Source organism: Ursus arctos, unplaced genomic scaffold, assembly GCF_023065955.2.
Source record: "Ursus arctos isolate Adak ecotype North America unplaced genomic scaffold, UrsArc2.0 scaffold_15, whole genome shotgun sequence".
Taxonomy (NCBI): Eukaryota; Metazoa; Chordata; class Mammalia; order Carnivora; family Ursidae; genus Ursus; species Ursus arctos.
The window spans coordinates 55580551-55598604 of record NW_026622819.1 but is presented as its reverse complement, the minus strand read 5'-3'; the positions used below and the strand labels follow the sequence as shown (position 1 = coordinate 55598604).

The following is an 18054-nucleotide window of genomic DNA, read 5'->3' as shown; positions in this document are numbered from 1 at the left end:
TTTCTGGATGTGCCTGCTGGTAATGTCCTTGGGCAGGTGTGTCTTGCTTCAGGGTTAATTTCTAGGCAAGGCAACTGCCTGAGATTTGAGGCCGGGGGTGAAGGAGTGTGCTGCTAGTTGAGAACAATTGGAGCAGACTATTGGGTTGGTTCTTTGCTCAGTTGAGGCTATAGGATGGGCTCCGTGGTTTCTCAGTTCTCTGGTCAGGCTTACTATACTGTTGGGACTGGGTACTATATTCAGCCATGGATGGGGCTATGAATTCAGCTTCTCTGCCCTGGAAGGGCAGCAGGATGGTATCTAGGTCCTTCTAGGCTTGTTGTTTGGAGACTCAAATCAGGGAAGAGTTTGCACTGAATTCCCTGTCTAGACAGGGCCACTCTTTTTGTTTTGCAGATGCGGAAAACCAGGGGCTGTGCCTTCTTTTCAAGTGTCATTGTAAGACGGGCTATGCAGCTTCCTGTGTGTTCTGGTTAGGTGCCTTGGTAGGGCAGGCTAAAGGCTGTGTTCAGCAATAAGCAGGGCTATGAATTAGGCTGCTTGTCCAGGTGCAGCAGAACTAGTTCCAAAGCTCGTAAGGCTCTTTGTGGTTTTGACTCAAGCCAACCCTTGCTCCAGGTTCCCTGGCTGAATAGGGCCACTGGCTTTGCTCTGCAGGCTCTCAGCTTGTGTGCCCACCTCTCAGCTTGAGCTTGCTGAGGTATGTAACCTCCAGGCGTTCCCACCAGCCCTTCTGGTCAGTCAGGGTGGGGAGTCCCACTCAGTAGTGGATGTGGCTTTGATTCAGCTCCTTTGCCTGGGTACAGGGGAGGGCCCATTCCGAGAACCTCCAAAATGTTCTGACTGAGCTTTCTGGTTGGGAGTGGCCAGGAGCTATACTAAACTGTGAGTGGAGCTGTGAACTAACTCGTCCTGCATGGGCAGAGCAGGGGAACCCTCCCTTTCTGGGACTGATTTTGGTCTGGGGGTGATTAGCTCTCTCTGCCTTCCTCTCAGCTTGTCATTACTGGGCTATTCAGCTTCCAGGTGTTCCCACCAGCCCTTCCAGTCAGATTGGGCTGGGAGCCACACTCAACAATGGGGTTATGATTCAGTTCCCCTGCCTGGGCAGGGGGTCCAGGGCCAGTGAAACTCCTCATTTGAGGACCTGAATCAGGCAGATTTGCAGCCTGCTGAGTTCCATGGTCAGACTGCACCCACAACTTGGTTCTGCAGATGGGGTACTGGTTGGGAGTACTATTTGGGCTCTGTGGGTAGGAGCTTGGTCTGCCAAGATCCGTGTGCTGGCTGTTGCAAGCTTCTCCTTCTTTCTTTATCACAATCAGTTTCCTAAGGGTCAAGCCCTGCAGATTCTACTATAGTCACCATGGGGCAAGACTGGAGTAGGGGCTTTCACAAAGTAACCCACAATCCTGTGTGTGTGTGGGGGGGGTCTGGGGGCTGGATGCCCCATCTGGACTCTCTTCCCCGCCTCGAGGACTTGAAGGCTCAAGGGAGACCTCTTTGCTTGGTATGACACTGGCCTGGGACAACGTGGTCAGTGTGTAGCTGTTCCTTTTAGATTTCTATTCCAGTCTGTCCTGGTCTCTGTGGTTGGGGGAGAACTTCAGCCTCACGCCTATGTTCTAGGATTGTCTCAGTGGTGTCTTGTCCCTCAGTAGGTGTTATTCTTGTGAGGAAGAACAAAGTCAGGAACGACTAATGTCTCCATCTTGGTCATGTCACTCTAACGTTTGAAATGTATAATTTCTAAAAAAATGCCCAATCCTTCTAATAATTAAATATGGTACATTTACTGGCAGCTGAAAGTTCAGGCCTGTTGTGTCATCTAATCGAGTATCTTTGATTATGAGGGTGCCATTTGTGAAGAGGAGGTGCCTCAGCTGTGGGGTGTGGATGTTGGAGGGTGGGACAGGCATGCTCACTCCTTCACGGGCATCTGCCCCCAGCTGAGAGTGTGCAGAAGCTTTAATTTAGCCACACTGTTCTCTTATTCTGAATTAAATTACCCATCTAACAATATTTAAATTAACCTTGAGGCTTCCTGGAGAACATAAAAGTTATTTTGAATTATTTTCACTGCCAGGATCAGCACAATTCCCTTCCCAGCCGGCTTGGTAGGTATTCAGTGATAAAGAAACCAATTTTTAAATTAATACAATTTTGTGTTTGTAAGGAAGCCATTATTTTTAATTATCGGGCATTTTCCTCAGCCTGGCTTCCCCAGTTAATAAAACTCAGCTATTTAGCATGGTTTTTATTTTTGCAGAGGGCAGACTTTGGGAAGTAGTTTCCCCTGTGGAATCTCCCCCCAGAATGTTTTGATCTCACCAAGTACACGCCTGTCACAAGGAGGCTCGTAAAAAACCCCGAGAAAAGGAAACGCTGTCGTAAGAATGGCCCTGCTGGGCCCATAACCAGTGACTCTAACTTAGCTCGAGGGGCACTGACGGGAGCCGGTGATTTGAGAAACATGAAGGAGGAAATGAACACTGGGCTGGATCCCCTCCAGGAAAAGGCATTGTAGCACAGCAGGAGAGGTTTCAGTTAGACTTACAGAGAAATACTTTGTCATATTCTGAGCGTGGGAAAGCCCACAAAGGTGAGTGAGGGAGGGCATGAGATTTTCCGTGGCTGGAGACATTTAAAAGCTGAATTCCTGCTTTAGAGAGTTTAGGTATTCACCTACCCAGAGGGAAAGCCAGGCCTAGAGGACATCTTCATTTCCTTGCTGGGTCAGTCCTCTGGGATTGATAAAGCAGCTCTCCCAGTTGCCACACAACAAGACTCAATGCTACATTGGGATCGGTGCTTGTGCAGACAAAACAACTGGCTATAAATTTAATATTCGCTTAAATAATGCATAATTAGAAGGGCAAGCCTCTGCAAACACATTAAATAATGTATTCCCTAAGCAAACATTATTTTTTGGATGACTTGCTGTTTTGGACGATGGTGAGGTAGAAAGGTGGAAAGACCTGAATTTGAGTTGCAGTTTCGACTCTGCAGTTTTGACACTGATTGGCTTTGTCACTGCAAAGCAGTCTTTTACCTTTAATGCCTCAGTTTCCTTATCTGTAATGGCCTGTGAGCTTCCGGTGGGTAGGGACTTCATTGTTCTTAGTGTCCATATTATTTTCGAAAGTACTTGGTACTCAGCAAACATTTGTGGATAAGGCGGTTGAATCAGACCCACTTTAAGAACCATGGCAACTCTCATGATCCGGGGTTCTCATGTGGAAAACTGGGAAGAGAAAATGTGGCTAGGACATCTGTGATCTCCAAATAACTGAAAGGCTTCATTCCAAAGAACAATTAGAGTCATTTTGGGAAGCTCCCCAAACCTGGAATTAATAGCGGTTAGAGAGAGTGGAGTTTCATGATGTCAACTTAAAATCCCATTCATTAACTCACCAAATATTTATTGAGTACCTAGTATGTGCCTGTTACTGTGATCAGCATTTAAAATAGAGCAGGACATTTATGGTCCTTGCTCTCATGAAGCTTACAGGTCAGAGGAGGGTAAAGACACGTGAGCCAACCATGAAAACATTAGTGCTATAATGAGAGTAAAAACAGGAAGGAACTATGGGAAGGAGGAAGGACACTTAGAACTGGGCTCACAAGGACCATTTCCTAGAGGAAGTGCTGCCTCAGGGGGACCTTGAAGGATGGTGAAGACTTTACAGGTGAGGGCAAGAAAAGAGTTGGGGAGAATATTCCAGGTGGGGAAGTCAGCAAGTGAAAGCTCGAGTAGTAAGCAAAGGCCCCGCACAGGCAGAGAACTTCATTTCAGATGCTGAGGGAATATTCTAGTAGAGGTGGTTGGTCTGCTGGTACAGATATGGCAGAGAAGAGAGGCATCTGGTATGTAGGCTCAGCCCGGATGACCTGAATAGGCTTGTACTTGTCACCTCTCGATCTGAACTTTCCAGAATCCGAGTATGTTCGTGTCTCCAAGCCTCTAAGAAGGAAGGTAGACAGTCTAGTCTGCAGATGAAGGTGCCTTTCATTCACCAATGTGTCCATGCGGAGGACTTGTATATTTCTAAAGTCCTTACCAGGGTCACTAAGGGCCTGTGTCCTTGACCTTGCCCCCAGCTAGTTTGCTCCAGCCACGCTAGCTCTCCTTCTGCTCAGGATAGAAGCAACATTCTCGCCTGCTTCAGGGCATTTGCACCTGCTGATCCACTAGTGTGGGAGGCTTGCCTCCCATCCCATGCCTGAAAAATTCCTGCTCTTCGGTTCTCAGCTCAAATGTCACTTCCTTAGAGTGGCCTGACCTAAATCAGATATTCCCTCTTACCTGCACCCTGTATTTTTCTTCATGGCACCCATCACAATTTCTTTATATTATATGTTCATTTGTTTTTTTTTTTTAAAGATTTTATTTATTTATGTGACAGAGAGACAGCCAGCGAGAGAGGGAACACAGCAGGTGAGTGAGAGAGGAAGAAGCAGGCTCCCAGCAGAGGAGCCCGATGTGGGACTCGATCCCGGAACGCCGGGATCACGCCCTGAGCCGAAGGCAGACGCTTTAACGGCTGCACTACCCAGGCGCCCCATGTTCATCTATTTGTTATTATCTGTTTCCCTTTGCTATGGCAGGAGGGTCTTTCCACTTTTCCACCACACCTTCCAAAATAGCAAGTCAGCCAAAAGTAATACTTGTTTGGGGAATACGTGGTTTAATGTGTTTGCAGAGGCTTGCCCTTCTAATTATATATTAAGCTGATATTAAATTTATCACAAGTCCTGTGTGCACAAGCACGGCTCACGATATAACACTGAGTCCTGTCTGTTTCGTTCACCAGTATACGCTGAGTACCGCGTGCACTAACACATAGAGGTCTGACGTAGCAAGTACTGGTGCAGCCTGCACGCACTGCGGCGGGAGGGGCTGGCACAATTCAGGCTTCCGTGGTGACTGAAGATGAGCAGAGCTGCTGAGTGGGCTCCACGCGGAACTGAGTTCACATTGCGTGTGTTCGCGTGCGCGGCTGCCTCCCACCTCGCTCCTGTGTCACTGTCATTCGCCACAAAGGTAAAACTAACCCCAGCCGATGTGTAATTGCAATGTCCTATTAATCATATGGAAACCCCAACAAGATTACTAACTCCCACCTCTTCTTGGGAAGGACACGAATACCAATATCATGATGGAAGATGATCTTGGAAGTGATTTTTCTTTTGTTCTGCTACCTACACACGTAGTTGTTTTTTTGCTTCCGCAATCTCTATGTAAATCGTAATCAGGAGGGACTATCCTAGAGGTGGTTGTCTGCCTCCTTTTCAGAGAGAATCACGCACTGAATCCATTTCAGGAAAGAACAGGAGTTTTAAATCTCAGTAGAAGAGGTTGGTTTCTGCTCTCTTCCAAAAAAATCTAGAAAAAAGACTTGCTAGTGGGGACGGTGATACATGAACAGAGCCTCAGGACCAGCAGTGTGCCTTATGATTCGGCTCTGGAGGGATGGAGGACGTAGAATATATTTGGGGTGTGTGTGTGTGTGCGTGTGTGTGTGAGAGATTTAATCTACTTCTTTGGGTGCAGCACCCCCTTTCTGTAAGGCTTCCCCTGTTCAGGTGGTTTTACTGAGATGTCCGACACAAGGTACATGCATCCACATGTGACCTCATGCTGGCCAATCATAGATCTGCATCTGTATCAGGTCAGTCACCTGGGATTTACTTATTATTTTTTTTAATGTAAGTGATGTGGGAGATTCTTTTTTCCGTGTTCACTAAGCTAAGCTGATGTCAGCCTGAAGTCACCTTTGGCCAATTCTGCCTGACTCCCCCGTGTGACGAGGTCACTGGTCTACTGTGGGAGAAAATTGGGCCAACTGCCAAGAGCAATAATGCTGGGGGACGGAAGGGGACCATGAGAAAGAGAAAAAGAAAGCGGTGTCAGCCCGATGACATCATTTGGGCTTGTGGGGGCCCATTAGGCAAGACAGTGAATGCCCGTTCTTATTACACTAGTCTGAGTGGGCTTCCCGTCTTTTGCAGTGGGAAGATTCCTGACAGATATCGGGGAAGTGTGTTTGTGAGCTCGTGCCTGCTTTGGGTGAGCTAGGGGGGCGGTGTTCGCACACAGATGCACCTTCTAAGGCGGAGCCTTAAAGAGGCTTGGTCATCCCCTCTTCCCTCCTCACCTGGTGTCTGAGTGCCTATCATATGGCACTTGTCACCAGGGATAGAGTGGTGAGGTGGTGCCTGTGCTCATGGAACTTACAGATGCCCTGATGGAACTGTTTTGTGTGTGTTTGAAAGGCCAGAGAGAACAGAGAAAGGAGTGGAGTGGAACAGACTCTTTCAAATGAGATTCCTTGAGACATCTTTGGGAGACATAACGAAAATTATTCTCGCATTGAGTTTGGGCTGGAAAGAAGGGACTAACACATCAGATTTTGCCAAAGCTTTTGATGGAAGGATGTGGTTCTTTGATGGTCTATCCGTCCACCATCTTACATTTCACCAGCCTATTTGGAAATGCCACCAACACATTCCTCACCCAAGACATGTCCCTGGCTGGGTGGCTTAGAATTTCACTGGGCACTGGTCTATCATGGTAGCTTCACTGGGATTTTTGGTTCCTTCTGAATTCTAGGGAAGCTCAGCCTTGGGTCCTCACATCACTCAACTGGCCAGATTCCTAGGAGCTTGACGGTCCCTGGGAGAGGTAAGTCTGCTTGCGTCAGTGCTTGATAGCCTCTGTTGCTGCACCACGGATTCTCTGCAAATTCCCTGTCTCTCATGAAGGAGCAACAATTTTTTCCTCATTCCAAGAGGCAGGGCTGTGGCTGTCAGAATGTCACACGTCTGTCTTGGGGTTCAGTCCCCTGCCTCTGTCCTTCACAGAGCCTGGCAGGCCAGTTCACAAAGTCTAGACAGCCACTCAGTTTCCCAGTCCAAATGATTGTGGGGAGGGAGCCTCAAAAGGAGAGCATGATACAGCAACCCTGCTGCTTGTCAAATCCTGTTAATTGTGTGAGCTAAGTAGCTCCCAGATCCCTCCCTCCCTCTTCTTTTTCTCTTTACTGTTAGTGATTTAGTTCTTTGTTTGGGTTACTGCAGTTGCTTCTGTGCTGTCCCTCTCCTCCTATCTTGTCCCCTTCTAATCTATCTTCCTCCACACCTGAGGAAAGCTGAGAGGTCTTTCTAAGACTACACATCCCAACACATCACTCTGCTAATTAAACCCTGCAACCGTTCCCCACGGTCCTCTGGATAAATGTCATCCTAGCAAAATATTCCTTTCCACGTGCTGCCTCTGGCCAAAGCATTCTTTTTCTGTACCACAGTGTAACACATTCCCCTTCCCTCTGGCCCAGGTGAGTTAAGGTTTCCTGAAATGCTCTTCCCCTTTTTGACCTGTCGTTTCACAGGCAACACTTCTGATCAGATCACCCCTTCCCCATATCTTGGCCAGGCTAATTCCTACTGCTCTTCAGAACTGATTCCAACTCTTCCGTGAAGCTCTTCCTGATCCAGATGGCAGAGACCCTGCTATGTGTTCACGAACTCTTTCATTTTTTTTTGGTCCTTAGGGACTCAGAAAGACAGCATTTCCTAGGCTGTCCTGCGGTTCAGTTGAAGTGATGCAGGCCATGCCCAGCTCTGCTCATTCAGCCCCCTTTTCCTTCCAGAGCAACCTGCGAGGTCATTTGCCTACTGCGGTGGGATCACAAGATGGCAAGCGCAGTGAGTCACCACCAGGGCGAGCGGCCTGTCTTATTTGCAGCTCCTGGATTGTAGGGCTTGTTGCTTATCTGGCCTCAGTCCATCCTCTCCTGACACAACTGACTCTTGCTTTCCTTGCGACGTTGCCTCTGTTACAGCTTATGCCACACGATTCACATTGTTGCCTCCACTGGAACGCAAACTTCTTGCTGGCAAAGATTTAGTTTTCTTTCTCTCTCTCTAGTCTACTCACTCCACAGTGCTTGGCACTTAGCTAACATGTTTTTAAAAATATGTATAATGTTGGTTTAATTTGCAGCCCAAATACAGAGGAGACTTAAATCCAAGAGAAAATTAAAAAAACAAGATAGTTACACGCAGGAAAGAGTCCCCATTCTAGTAATCTGAACGAATGAATGAAAAATTTCAGGGCCCCATTTGACAATGGAGGTCAAGATAGATAGAGGGAAAAGAAATGTCAGCACTGGAGGTAGAGCGAGGAGAGCCTGCTTTGCCTTGTGCGGGCCAATAGGTCGCTTTGGTTTGAGGGGCCGCAAACCTCCCTGCCCTGGGCTCACGAAGAACCTGACTAAAGGGACACCCCCAGTTCTCTTCATCCACAGCCCGCTCCACCTTTCTTTTACACCTTCTTCCAATTGCTCCCCTGCAATTTCCAGGAGTTGCTTTTATTTCATTCACTAAACAATTTATGAATTGAATTAAAATAAATGAGATGCAAATAAATTCCAGGCTTTCTCCCTCATTTTCAAATTACATTTTCAGTCCACTCAACCTGTTATAATCTCATAGTGATTTTCATTTAAGAGAGCTAAATGGATATGTGATTATTGTTACAGGAACTAACACCAGACAATTAAATGTTGAGGTGTTGATAGATAAAGCTGTGTTTTGATTTGCATAAACATGATGCCAGCAAATCGAACCCTGGCAGAAATTCAGTTATAAGACTTGCGTGCCTAACTTCTGCTAATTACCACAAGTATCATTATTAAGATTTTTAATATTCAGAGTTGGGATTATAGCCATTTTATTTTATGGCCACATTTATCTTTATTTTGAAAACTTAGTCAAAATGCATAACTGATTTATCAGAGAAAAGGCACGATTACTGCTTACAATCAACTTCAACAGTGCAGCATATCAAAAATCAATTATACAGCCCTGAAATCCAGTCATTAAGGATTTAGCTACTAATCTCATTTCATTTTTGTCTTTAGGAAGATACTGCCGTTTGCAACCTTGCAGATACCAGCACAGGAAGAAAAACATGGGAGACTGCTGATAACCTAATGTGAAGAATGAGGCTCCAACTAGACCAAGGCAGAATCTTAATATGGAGTGGCCTGGCCCTGCTGGGAGGTAGCCTGGGCGGGGTGGATTTCAGTCCAATAACAGGCCGAAGTTACTACCCAAGTGTGATTCCAAAGTCGTGGTTAAACCCTGCGGTGTGCCATTGTTTACTCTCTTCCCAGGGCTTATCTTAATCTGCAGTTTCTTTAGTGTACTGACTGTCTGCCCCTCTTGTCCCCTTCCCCACCCCTGACCCCCAACTGCAGGAGGGTAGGGATTTTACTTGGGGTGCCATATAGATCTCCAGGGCTGGCTTGTAGTAGGTGTTCGGTAAATATGTGCTGAATCTGATGAGGACTGGGATCCCTAGGACTCCCCGCCATGGGGCCAGGGGTTAGCATGAGATTAAAAATCAATCAGTCCTTCCTAGTGCCAGGTAAGTGACTAGGGCAGGACCCAGATTATCTGGATGACAGTGAATTTAATCCAGAATCTGTGGGGCTTGGTGGTTAAGGATATTGGCAAGTGAGCCAGACACGAAGACAGAACTGTGCCATCCTCTGGCCCCGGTGCCTTCGGACAGGTTACGTAGCTTCCCAGAACCTGTGTTTCCTCATCGGAAGGACAGAGGTAAGTACCCCTGTGGGGCTGTGAAAATAAGCATTTAATATACAGCTTGCATCATGAAAAGTCCTCAATGAGTGTTAGTTCTTAAAAGATGTAACTTGTGGGGAAGCTACGGTTGGTTAAAACTTTCTACCGTGGTTTGCTTGTGATTTCCCTGTGGGGGGGGGGGCCTTCCCTGATCGCCTTCGGCTGGGTGGTATCTCCTCCTCTGTGATTCCGTCAGGCCCTAGATGTCCCTCTCACTTAACCCACCGGATTACCCTTCGTCAAGGGCTGTTAAACTCCTTGAGTGTAAAGAGTACACTATACGATTTTCATTCTTCCAGTATTCATCAAATTACTCAGCACACAGTAGGCTCGAGGCACCAACTCATTTGTCGAATTGGCCAAAGATTGAAAGTCAAGGGAGAAGATGGCACGTGTGACAAGAAGACTGAAGCTATCCCCAGCTAGATAGAGCATAAGGTAAATCCCCACCTTTTTCTCTCCTAGGAAACAGTGTTTTTCCCAAAGGGATATGGCTTCTATCTTCTGAGGGAAAGACCTGACTTTCCCATGGAAGAAAGGAGTAATGGAGGCTTGGCACCTGGGAGATTTCCTCAGCTCCTGAGGAAAGGGTGTATCCCCTACCACTCTGAGGGGACAAATTGGATGGAACCACTTACCCGAAGCTTCCTGCCAAAGATGGTGACTTTGCCTTTAATCTGTTCCTTTCTTAGGCGCCACTCAATGGAGTTGAGGCCATTCTCCATGGGCAGGGAGATGTTGCAACGCCCAATGGTGGGGGTGATGGTGCCCGCTAGGACGTGGGGCTCGCTGTGGAAGCTGACACCCATCCCATTGGCATACGTCACCCTCAGGGTACCATTGTTACAGAGCTGGTAGCTGTTCCGCACTTGATCTGGAGAAATGTAAGTGGGGGTGGGGATAGGGAAAGAAATTATCCACTCTGTTAGTCATAAGAGAACAGAACCCCTATTTTTATAGGTTTCCATGGTACTTTGCAGCTGTCAGTCTAAGGCTGCCTTCAATTAGCACACATACAATGCTAAGGTGAGTAGCAGAGATGCTACTGATCCGTGGAAAGAAAAACATTATTAATATGTGGCACTCCAGAAATAATTATGCTGTGATATTTTTCTTTTACTCACTGAAGACTATTAATAGTACCTTTAAAGATGTCTATTGCCTACACAATTTGTGTCAATCAAATCCCTAATCTTTAACATATATATATTTTAGCTTAAATGGGAAAAAAAAGACTAATTTTTTTTTCCATTTGCCTACCACCTAACCTGAAGTTGATGGTCTACCTACAGATCAGATCGAGAGAAAAAGCAACCCTCCTGACCCTCATGCTTCTGCTGCTGACTCCACCACGATGCTACCTCGACGCAAGAGAACTCTGAAAAGATTCAAACAGCAGTCGGTAGACTGAGCCAGTGGGTGCTGATAACATGCGTTTATCTTCCCAAAGGGAATCTACACTAGTCAATCAGACTTCTGACCTTTTTCCTTATCGAAAAGTTCCAGGAAGGAAATGTGAGTCCGAAACTCCTTTTACAGATATATTGCTTCCTGATTATTTGGGCAAAGGAGTCCAGCTTGGCTGGCTTCTGCGATGCTGGCTTGCGGGATAGTGAGCAAACGTGTATCTGTCACTCCTGCAACTGCAGCCATCATGCAGAAAGACAGAATCTACATCATTAATCATTTGGCAGAGCAGAAATAGAGTCATTGAAACAGGCTCTGTCGTGGGATAATAGTCCAGAAATGTCACCATTTATCTACTGAGAGGACACTTTTATCCTCTGACAACGGGCTAGCCCACTGACATTATATCTTAATTAAAAGAAAAATTAATCTGCACAATTCCTTTTCTTGCCAGCTCCTGTGCTTGTCCTGGACTGTGTGTCATGTCAAACAGCACTAGTAACCATGGGGTGGTCAGAAACCTTTGAGATCCCAGTCTTGGCAGGAGATTGCTAAAGGGCTCTGATTCCAGCACAATCAACAAACAAGTGGTTGGAAGAAGAATCAGAATGGGGCCACAAAAGGAAGAGCCTTGGAGAAGGTAACTATGTGAGTTGGGTTGGTGGGGAGTGCTGATGATGGAGAGGTAAGAGCAAGTGGGGATGACAACTGACATTTTCAGATAAGGATGTAGACATTCCCAAAGCTCTAGACATTTCATTTAGTATAGATGACATTCTCCTGAATCTGATTAAGTCATTTTCTACAAGACCGACCTCTTGTAGAATTTGTTTGCTGTGGACACTTGACTAAAATAACAAGCTAATGTGTGTTCCCGGTCTCTGGAAGTCCTCCCAGGCTTGGCTGGGGTCCGTGGGTGAGTTTAGTGGGCAGGGGGCTTACCTTGTACCACTGTGTAGGAGGCCTCCACTGAAGACAGATTGGTAATGACAGTAACGTCATCATCGCGGTTGGAGTTCTCAATGTCGATGGTGATGGATTTCTCCATTTCCCGGTGCAGACTGGTCACCACCCCCGTGGGGCGTGTCACATTGGTCAGGCGGCCCTCGTGGTCATAGCTGGAGGAAAGACACACTGGTTTGGAAGCACAGTTACTGGAGCTGAAGCCCTTCCCACCACTCAGAACCACACAAGGGCCAGAGAGACTGGAAGTTGGAGTGGCTAGGTAGTGTATCACACTGAGGCTCCTTGTCACAGCCAGCAAGACCTGGCATTGGAGACTATGTATGTCCTTGCTCTTCCATACTCCTATAACCTCCACCTATTCCCCACCTCATAATCTTCTGGACAGTCAGCCTGGGCCAAATGCCACCTCCATGCCTTGGCTCAAGCATAGCAGGTCTGGTTGCCTATACCCCTTTCTCTGGTTTTATAGCCCCAAACCAGCCACAGCAATGACTTACCTGACTTCAGCACCCAAGGTATACCAGTGATCAAGTTCTGCTGCTAGAAAGTTGCCTGAGATTGGGCCCTTCCCCTTTACGTACATCATCTTTTCTCTTAAACTGTGGAGTTATTTTTTTCTACCTCCTTTAGCAAAAAGCCTTGCTGTTCCACTTAGTAGAACATTTTCCCACTCTGGAAGATCCATTGTAATCAGAAAGCGTGGGCCCTCCATAGGCCCTAGGAAAGAGACTCTTTCTTTTTAAGGTCTGGACGTAGAGGCCTTTAAGCTTTCCTGGATGAGATGTTGTTACTAGAGAGGGGAGGAAGGGGGAGCAAAGAAAGTAGTTTGCTTGACCTCTAGGTGTGATTCCCTCTGGACTAGGGACAAGGACAAAGTTGGTGGTTCTGAATGATGGAGACTGGAGCTTATACAGCATGTGGGGGTGGGACGGCTGGTGAACAGAACCATCGTGGCTTATTTGACTTTGTCGCATAGAACTACAGAAGCAAATATGGATGGTGCTTGGTAAATGGTTTCAGAATAAAGGAATGCAGACCTGGTAAGTGATAAGAAATTTTGCTTCTGGGGATATTTGAAGGCTGAGAACAGAACCACATTAAGCTGGGTGGCCAGTTGGACACAGGGGGTGGGGAGGGGAGAACTTCGAGCAGGGAGCCCAGCTTTTGGCTCTACCCTCATTTGCCCAGGGCACTAGGTGATGGCTGGTACAGATGTTACATTATAGTGGTTACACCACTAGGGCTTTCTAGGTAAACATGGGTGGGAGTCAGGCCCTCCAAGTCAAAGGGACTCCTTTTTGTTGTCTTATCTGTTAAAGAAACTGCCTCTCAGACAGGTGTACAAAGATGCTATTTACTAATAGTGACAAATTGGAATAACCTAAATGGATATTCTTCAGAGATTCGTTAAATAAGGATAGTAGGAACCTCTAAAACCATCAAAATTGATGACAGTGATTTCTATTGATTAGAGTGAAAAAAATGTATGTATTATTAAGCAGAAAGAGTGGAGCACAGCAATATACTCCCCTGACAGTATACAGGGGTGAAAAATGAGTAAATATAGAAGAAATTCTCTCAAAATACAGACATCTCAACATTAAGGATAGTTTTTCTGCATCTGTTTGTGTGTTCCCATATTTTAGGAAGTATTTCTAACCAATATGCCTGGCTTTCATGTTTTATGACTAGAAACAAAAGGTATTTAAATGAAATAGAGAATAAAAAGACAAAAGATCAATGAGACTAAGAACCGGTTTTTTAAAAGATAAAATTGACAACCCTTAGCTAGACTCACCAAGAAAAAAAGATGAGAGGACTCAAATAAAATCAGAAATGAAAGAAGAGATGTTACCACTGATGCCAGAGAAATACAAAAGATCGTAAGAGATTACTACTAAGGAGTTTCAAACAGTAATCAAAAGCATCCCAACAAACAGAACTACAGGGCCAGATGGCTTCACTGGTGAATGCTACCAAACATTCAAAGACTTAATAGCAATCCTTCTCAAACTCTTCCAAAAAAGATAAGAGGAGGGAACTATTCCAAACTCATTTTGTGAGGCCAGCTTTACTCCACTACCAAAACAAGGACACCACACGAAAATTATAGACCAATAGCTCTGATGAATATAGATGCAAAAATATTCAAATCATATTCATATTTAAATCAAATGTGGAAAATCATATTCAACAGTACCTTGCAAGTGGGATTTATTCCAGGGATGCAAGGATGGTTCAACAGATGCAGAAAAATCATCTGACAAAATTCAACATCCATTACTGATAAAAATTCTCAACAAAGTGGGTATGGAGGGAATGTACCTCAACATAACAGAGGCCGTATATGACCGATTCATAGTGAGCATCATAGCCACTAGAGAAAAACAAAGTTTTTTCTCTAAGATCAAGATGGAACAATTAAGCAAGAAAAAGAAATTCATCCAAATCAGAGAGAAGTAAAACTGTAATTATTTGCTGATGATGTGATATTACGTATAGAAACTGTTAGAACCAATTCAGTAAAGTTGCAGGACACAAAAATCAATATATAAAAATGTTATGCTTCTATACACTAATAACAAACTAGCAGAAAGACAATCCCGTTCATCAAAAAGAAAAGAAAAACCTAGTAAAAAATTTAACCAAGGAGGTAAAAGACCTCTTATACTGAAAGCTATAAGACATTGATGAAAGATATGCCACGTTCACGGGCTGGAGGAATTACAAGGTCCACACAATTCAATGCAATCCCTCACAAAATTCCAATGGCATTATTCACAGAAATAGAACAAACCATCCTAAAATTTGTAGGGAACCAGAGAAAACTCCTAATGACCAAAGCAATATTGAGAAAGATGAACAAACCTGGAGGCATCATGCTCCGATTTCAAACTATATTACGAAACTATAGTAATTAAAACAGTATGGGGTAGGCATAAAAACAGATGTACAGATCAATAGAGCAGAATAGGGAGCCCAGATATAAACCCACACAAATATGCTCATTTAATCTACCACAAAGGGGCCAAGAACATACAACTGAGAAAGGACAGTCTCTTCAATAAATAGTGTTGGGAAAACTGGACAGCCACATGCAAAATAATGAAACTGGACCGTTACCTTACACCACACACAAAAATTAACTCAAAATGATAAAAAACTTGAAGACATGAAACCATTAAACTAGACAGGTGGTAAGCTCCTTGACATCAGTCTTGGCAATTTTTTGATTTGGTGACAAAAGCAAAAATAAACAAGTGGGACTGCATCAAACTGAAAAGCTTCTGCACAGCAAAGGAAACCAACAATAGAATGAAAAGGCAGCCTACTGAATGGGAGAGTATTTGTGCGAAGCATATATCTGATAAAGGGGTAATACAAAAACAATAAATCTCATACAATTCAATAGCAAAAAAGCAAACAACCCAAGTACAAAATATACAGAGGATCAGAATAGACCTTTTTCCAAAGACGACACACGAACGGCTAACAGGTACATGGAGAGGTGCTCAACACCACTGATTAATGGGAAATGCAAATCAAAACCATAATGAGGTATTACCTCACACGTTTCAGAAAAACATAAGAAATAAGAAGTGTTGGCGGGGACGTGGATTGAAGCAGACACTACGGAACACAGTGTGTAGGTTCCTCCAAAAATTAAAAATAAAACTACCATATGATCTGGGAATTCCACTTTAGGTATCCATCCAAAGAAAATGAAAACACGAACTTGAAAAGATAGCTGCAGCCCATGTCCGTTGCAGCATTATTGACAACGGTCCAGATACGGAAACAACCTAAGTGTCCAATGGAATATTACTCGCCATAGAAAGAATGCCATCTTGCAACTGTGACAACACGGATGGACCCTGAGGGCGTTATGCTAAGTGAAATAAGTTAGAAACAAATACCATATGATCTTATATGTGGAATCTTTGAAAAATAACCTGAGCTCATAGACACAGAGAACATCTTGGTGGTTACCTGAAATGGGAGATAGGTAAAATGGGTGAAGGGGGTCAAACTTCCAGGCATAAATAAGCCACGGGGATGTAATGTACAGTGTGGTAATAGGTAAAAATACTGTGCTGCGTATTTAAAAGTTGCTAAGAGAATAAATCTTAACAGTTCTCATCCCAAGAAGAGCATTTTTGGTATCTCTGTATAATGATGGATGTTGACCAGACTTGAAGTGGTGATCATTTCACATCACTCACCGTATATACACATAGCAAATCATTGTGCTGTATGTGTGAAAGGAATATGTCAATTTCACCTCAATAAAAATAAGAAAATAAAACACTTCCAAGTGTTTGCGTATGGGGCGTCTGGAATACTCAGTACCAGATAATATCTTCAACTCCTGCAGCCCAGCGGGACTGAGTGAGGAGTTCCGTGACCTGGGATCCTGGACACATATGATGGTGCGGGTTGCCGTGCTTCCTTATGAGAGCCGGAGTAGGAACTGGAGATCCTACTTTTGGGGAACAGAGGATTGGGGTTGAGGCCGGGATCTCAGGGGCCACAGGAAGAAAAATATGTTCTCTTTAACTTTCGAAGAAGAGTGAGTTTCCTACAGCTGTGCTTACTTGCCCATGGAGTATTTTCAGATTCAGGTCTCTTTGCAAATAAGTCTACACACAGTTGCAAGGAGCTGTGAGTTCCAGTAATGGAACCACTGCAGCCTTGGCCTGTGTGGGGCTACAGGGGCGCTTCTGACTCATTGACTCAGCAAGTATTTACTGAGTGCCCACTATATGCCAGTCATTGTTCAGGGCACTGGGGACATGACTAAGAATAAAATGGATGAAAATCCCTGCCTCTATGATGAACGTGTGGTGGACAGGGCAAAAATAAACCATGATTGAAAATACAGAGTATGTCAGATGGTAACAAGTGGTAAGAGATTAAAATAAAGGAGGGACAGAGAGAGCGCGTGTGTGTAGGGGTGGTTGTAATTTTAAGTAAAGTCCTGGGCCTTTCTGGGATACAGGCTGCTCTTCCCCAGCTGACCATGTGTAAAAGTACTACAAAACAAAAGGAATTCACCATCTTTTTAGGAGGAACAAGAAAACCTAGTGCGTTTGAACTCCTACAATTGAGAATTTGTGACAATTGGATTTAACCACATGATCAAAAAGCAGCCCTTCAAGAGCGAAAACAATCATGCAGTTTCCATGCAACTTGTGAGTTTTTTTTTTTTTTTAAGCATCCTGCCCATATTTTTACTCAACTAGGGACCCCCTCCTGGAAAATACTCTTCCAGTTAGAGATAGCGTCTAAAGGTGCACCCTAAGCCCGAACTTATTATGGTCTCTAAGTCAGGCCTACTTCAGACTGGCCCCCTGAGAGTGACATTGTTTTGTCATCAGTCATGTCAGCCAACAAATTATCTCTGAAATGCACTGGGTCCTTAGGTGGAACTGCTAGAAGGGAAGGTGAAAATCCAACAGGTGTTTGGGTTATAGTATAGTTTTAACCTAAGTTGGTGTGAGAGCTAAAGATGGCACTCAGATGGTGCCCGCAGGGGCAGCGTCACTGGCTGGTAAAGTCTGATCAAGTCCCAGTGCCCTGAAGGATGCTAGGATGCTTCCAAAATCTGAGAATGACAGCTTTGCCCAAAGGAAAAAGAGAGCAAGGGAAAGCAATTCTGCAATGCAGGAAATTTCCAGCAGGTGGCAACCGCTTCCTTTCCATTCTCCCAAACCCATTTGCCTACCAACTGGAAGTGAAAATTCCTGGACTTAGGAGTGATCAACAATGGGGTCTTCTGTTCTCTCTCTTATCCCCCATTGCCTCTGCAACAACCCCTCCCCAACTTACTAAGTTCTCAGCCAGCAGCAACACCTAGACAGAAAGCAAGCAAGGACTCCAAACGCGAGCTTAACCAGATCCTGCACCATCACAGAGAGCCAGATACTGCAAATTGGTCAAGAGGGACTGGGGGGGGGATCACGCCTCGGCAGTTTTCACCAACCAGCGTCCCACTGGTTAATAACTGAGGCAGCAGGCAGTGTGACCAGG

At 45.0% G+C, this 18054-nt stretch overlaps 1 protein-coding gene and 1 long non-coding RNA gene across 19 annotated transcripts in view; one reads left to right on the top strand and one right to left on the bottom strand.

Annotated features, from left to right (window-relative positions):
• Positions 1-18054, bottom strand: part of TENM2 (teneurin transmembrane protein 2) — a 523183-nt gene that overhangs the window by 36756 nt on the left and 468373 nt on the right. For all 12 annotated transcript variants that reach the window (XM_044388563.3, XM_048224309.2, XM_048224310.2 and 9 more), the window contains 2 exons: positions 12001-12176; positions 10290-10525 (listed from right to left, as the gene is read on the bottom strand). In XM_044388563.3, the coding sequence (XP_044244498.2) occupies positions 10290-10525; positions 12001-12176 (412 nt within the window). The remainder of the gene's footprint in view (positions 1-10289; positions 10526-12000; positions 12177-18054) is intronic.
• LOC113264063 (uncharacterized) overlaps positions 1-18054 on the top strand; it is a 101500-nt gene that overhangs the window by 46926 nt on the left and 36520 nt on the right. The window contains exons 4-12 of one of the 7 annotated variants that reach the window (XR_007191156.2): positions 4815-5044; positions 6614-6685; positions 7653-7707; positions 8925-9627; positions 9951-10089; positions 10344-10535; positions 10944-11166; positions 11513-11698; positions 13001-15699. This is a non-coding gene — a long non-coding RNA (uncharacterized LOC113264063). Of the gene's footprint in view, positions 1-4814; positions 5045-6613; positions 7708-8924; positions 10090-10343; positions 10536-10943; positions 11167-11512; positions 15700-18054 lie in introns of those variants that run through there. The other 6 variants (XR_007191155.2, XR_007191157.2, XR_006410876.3 and 3 more) reach the window with 6 other exon arrangements.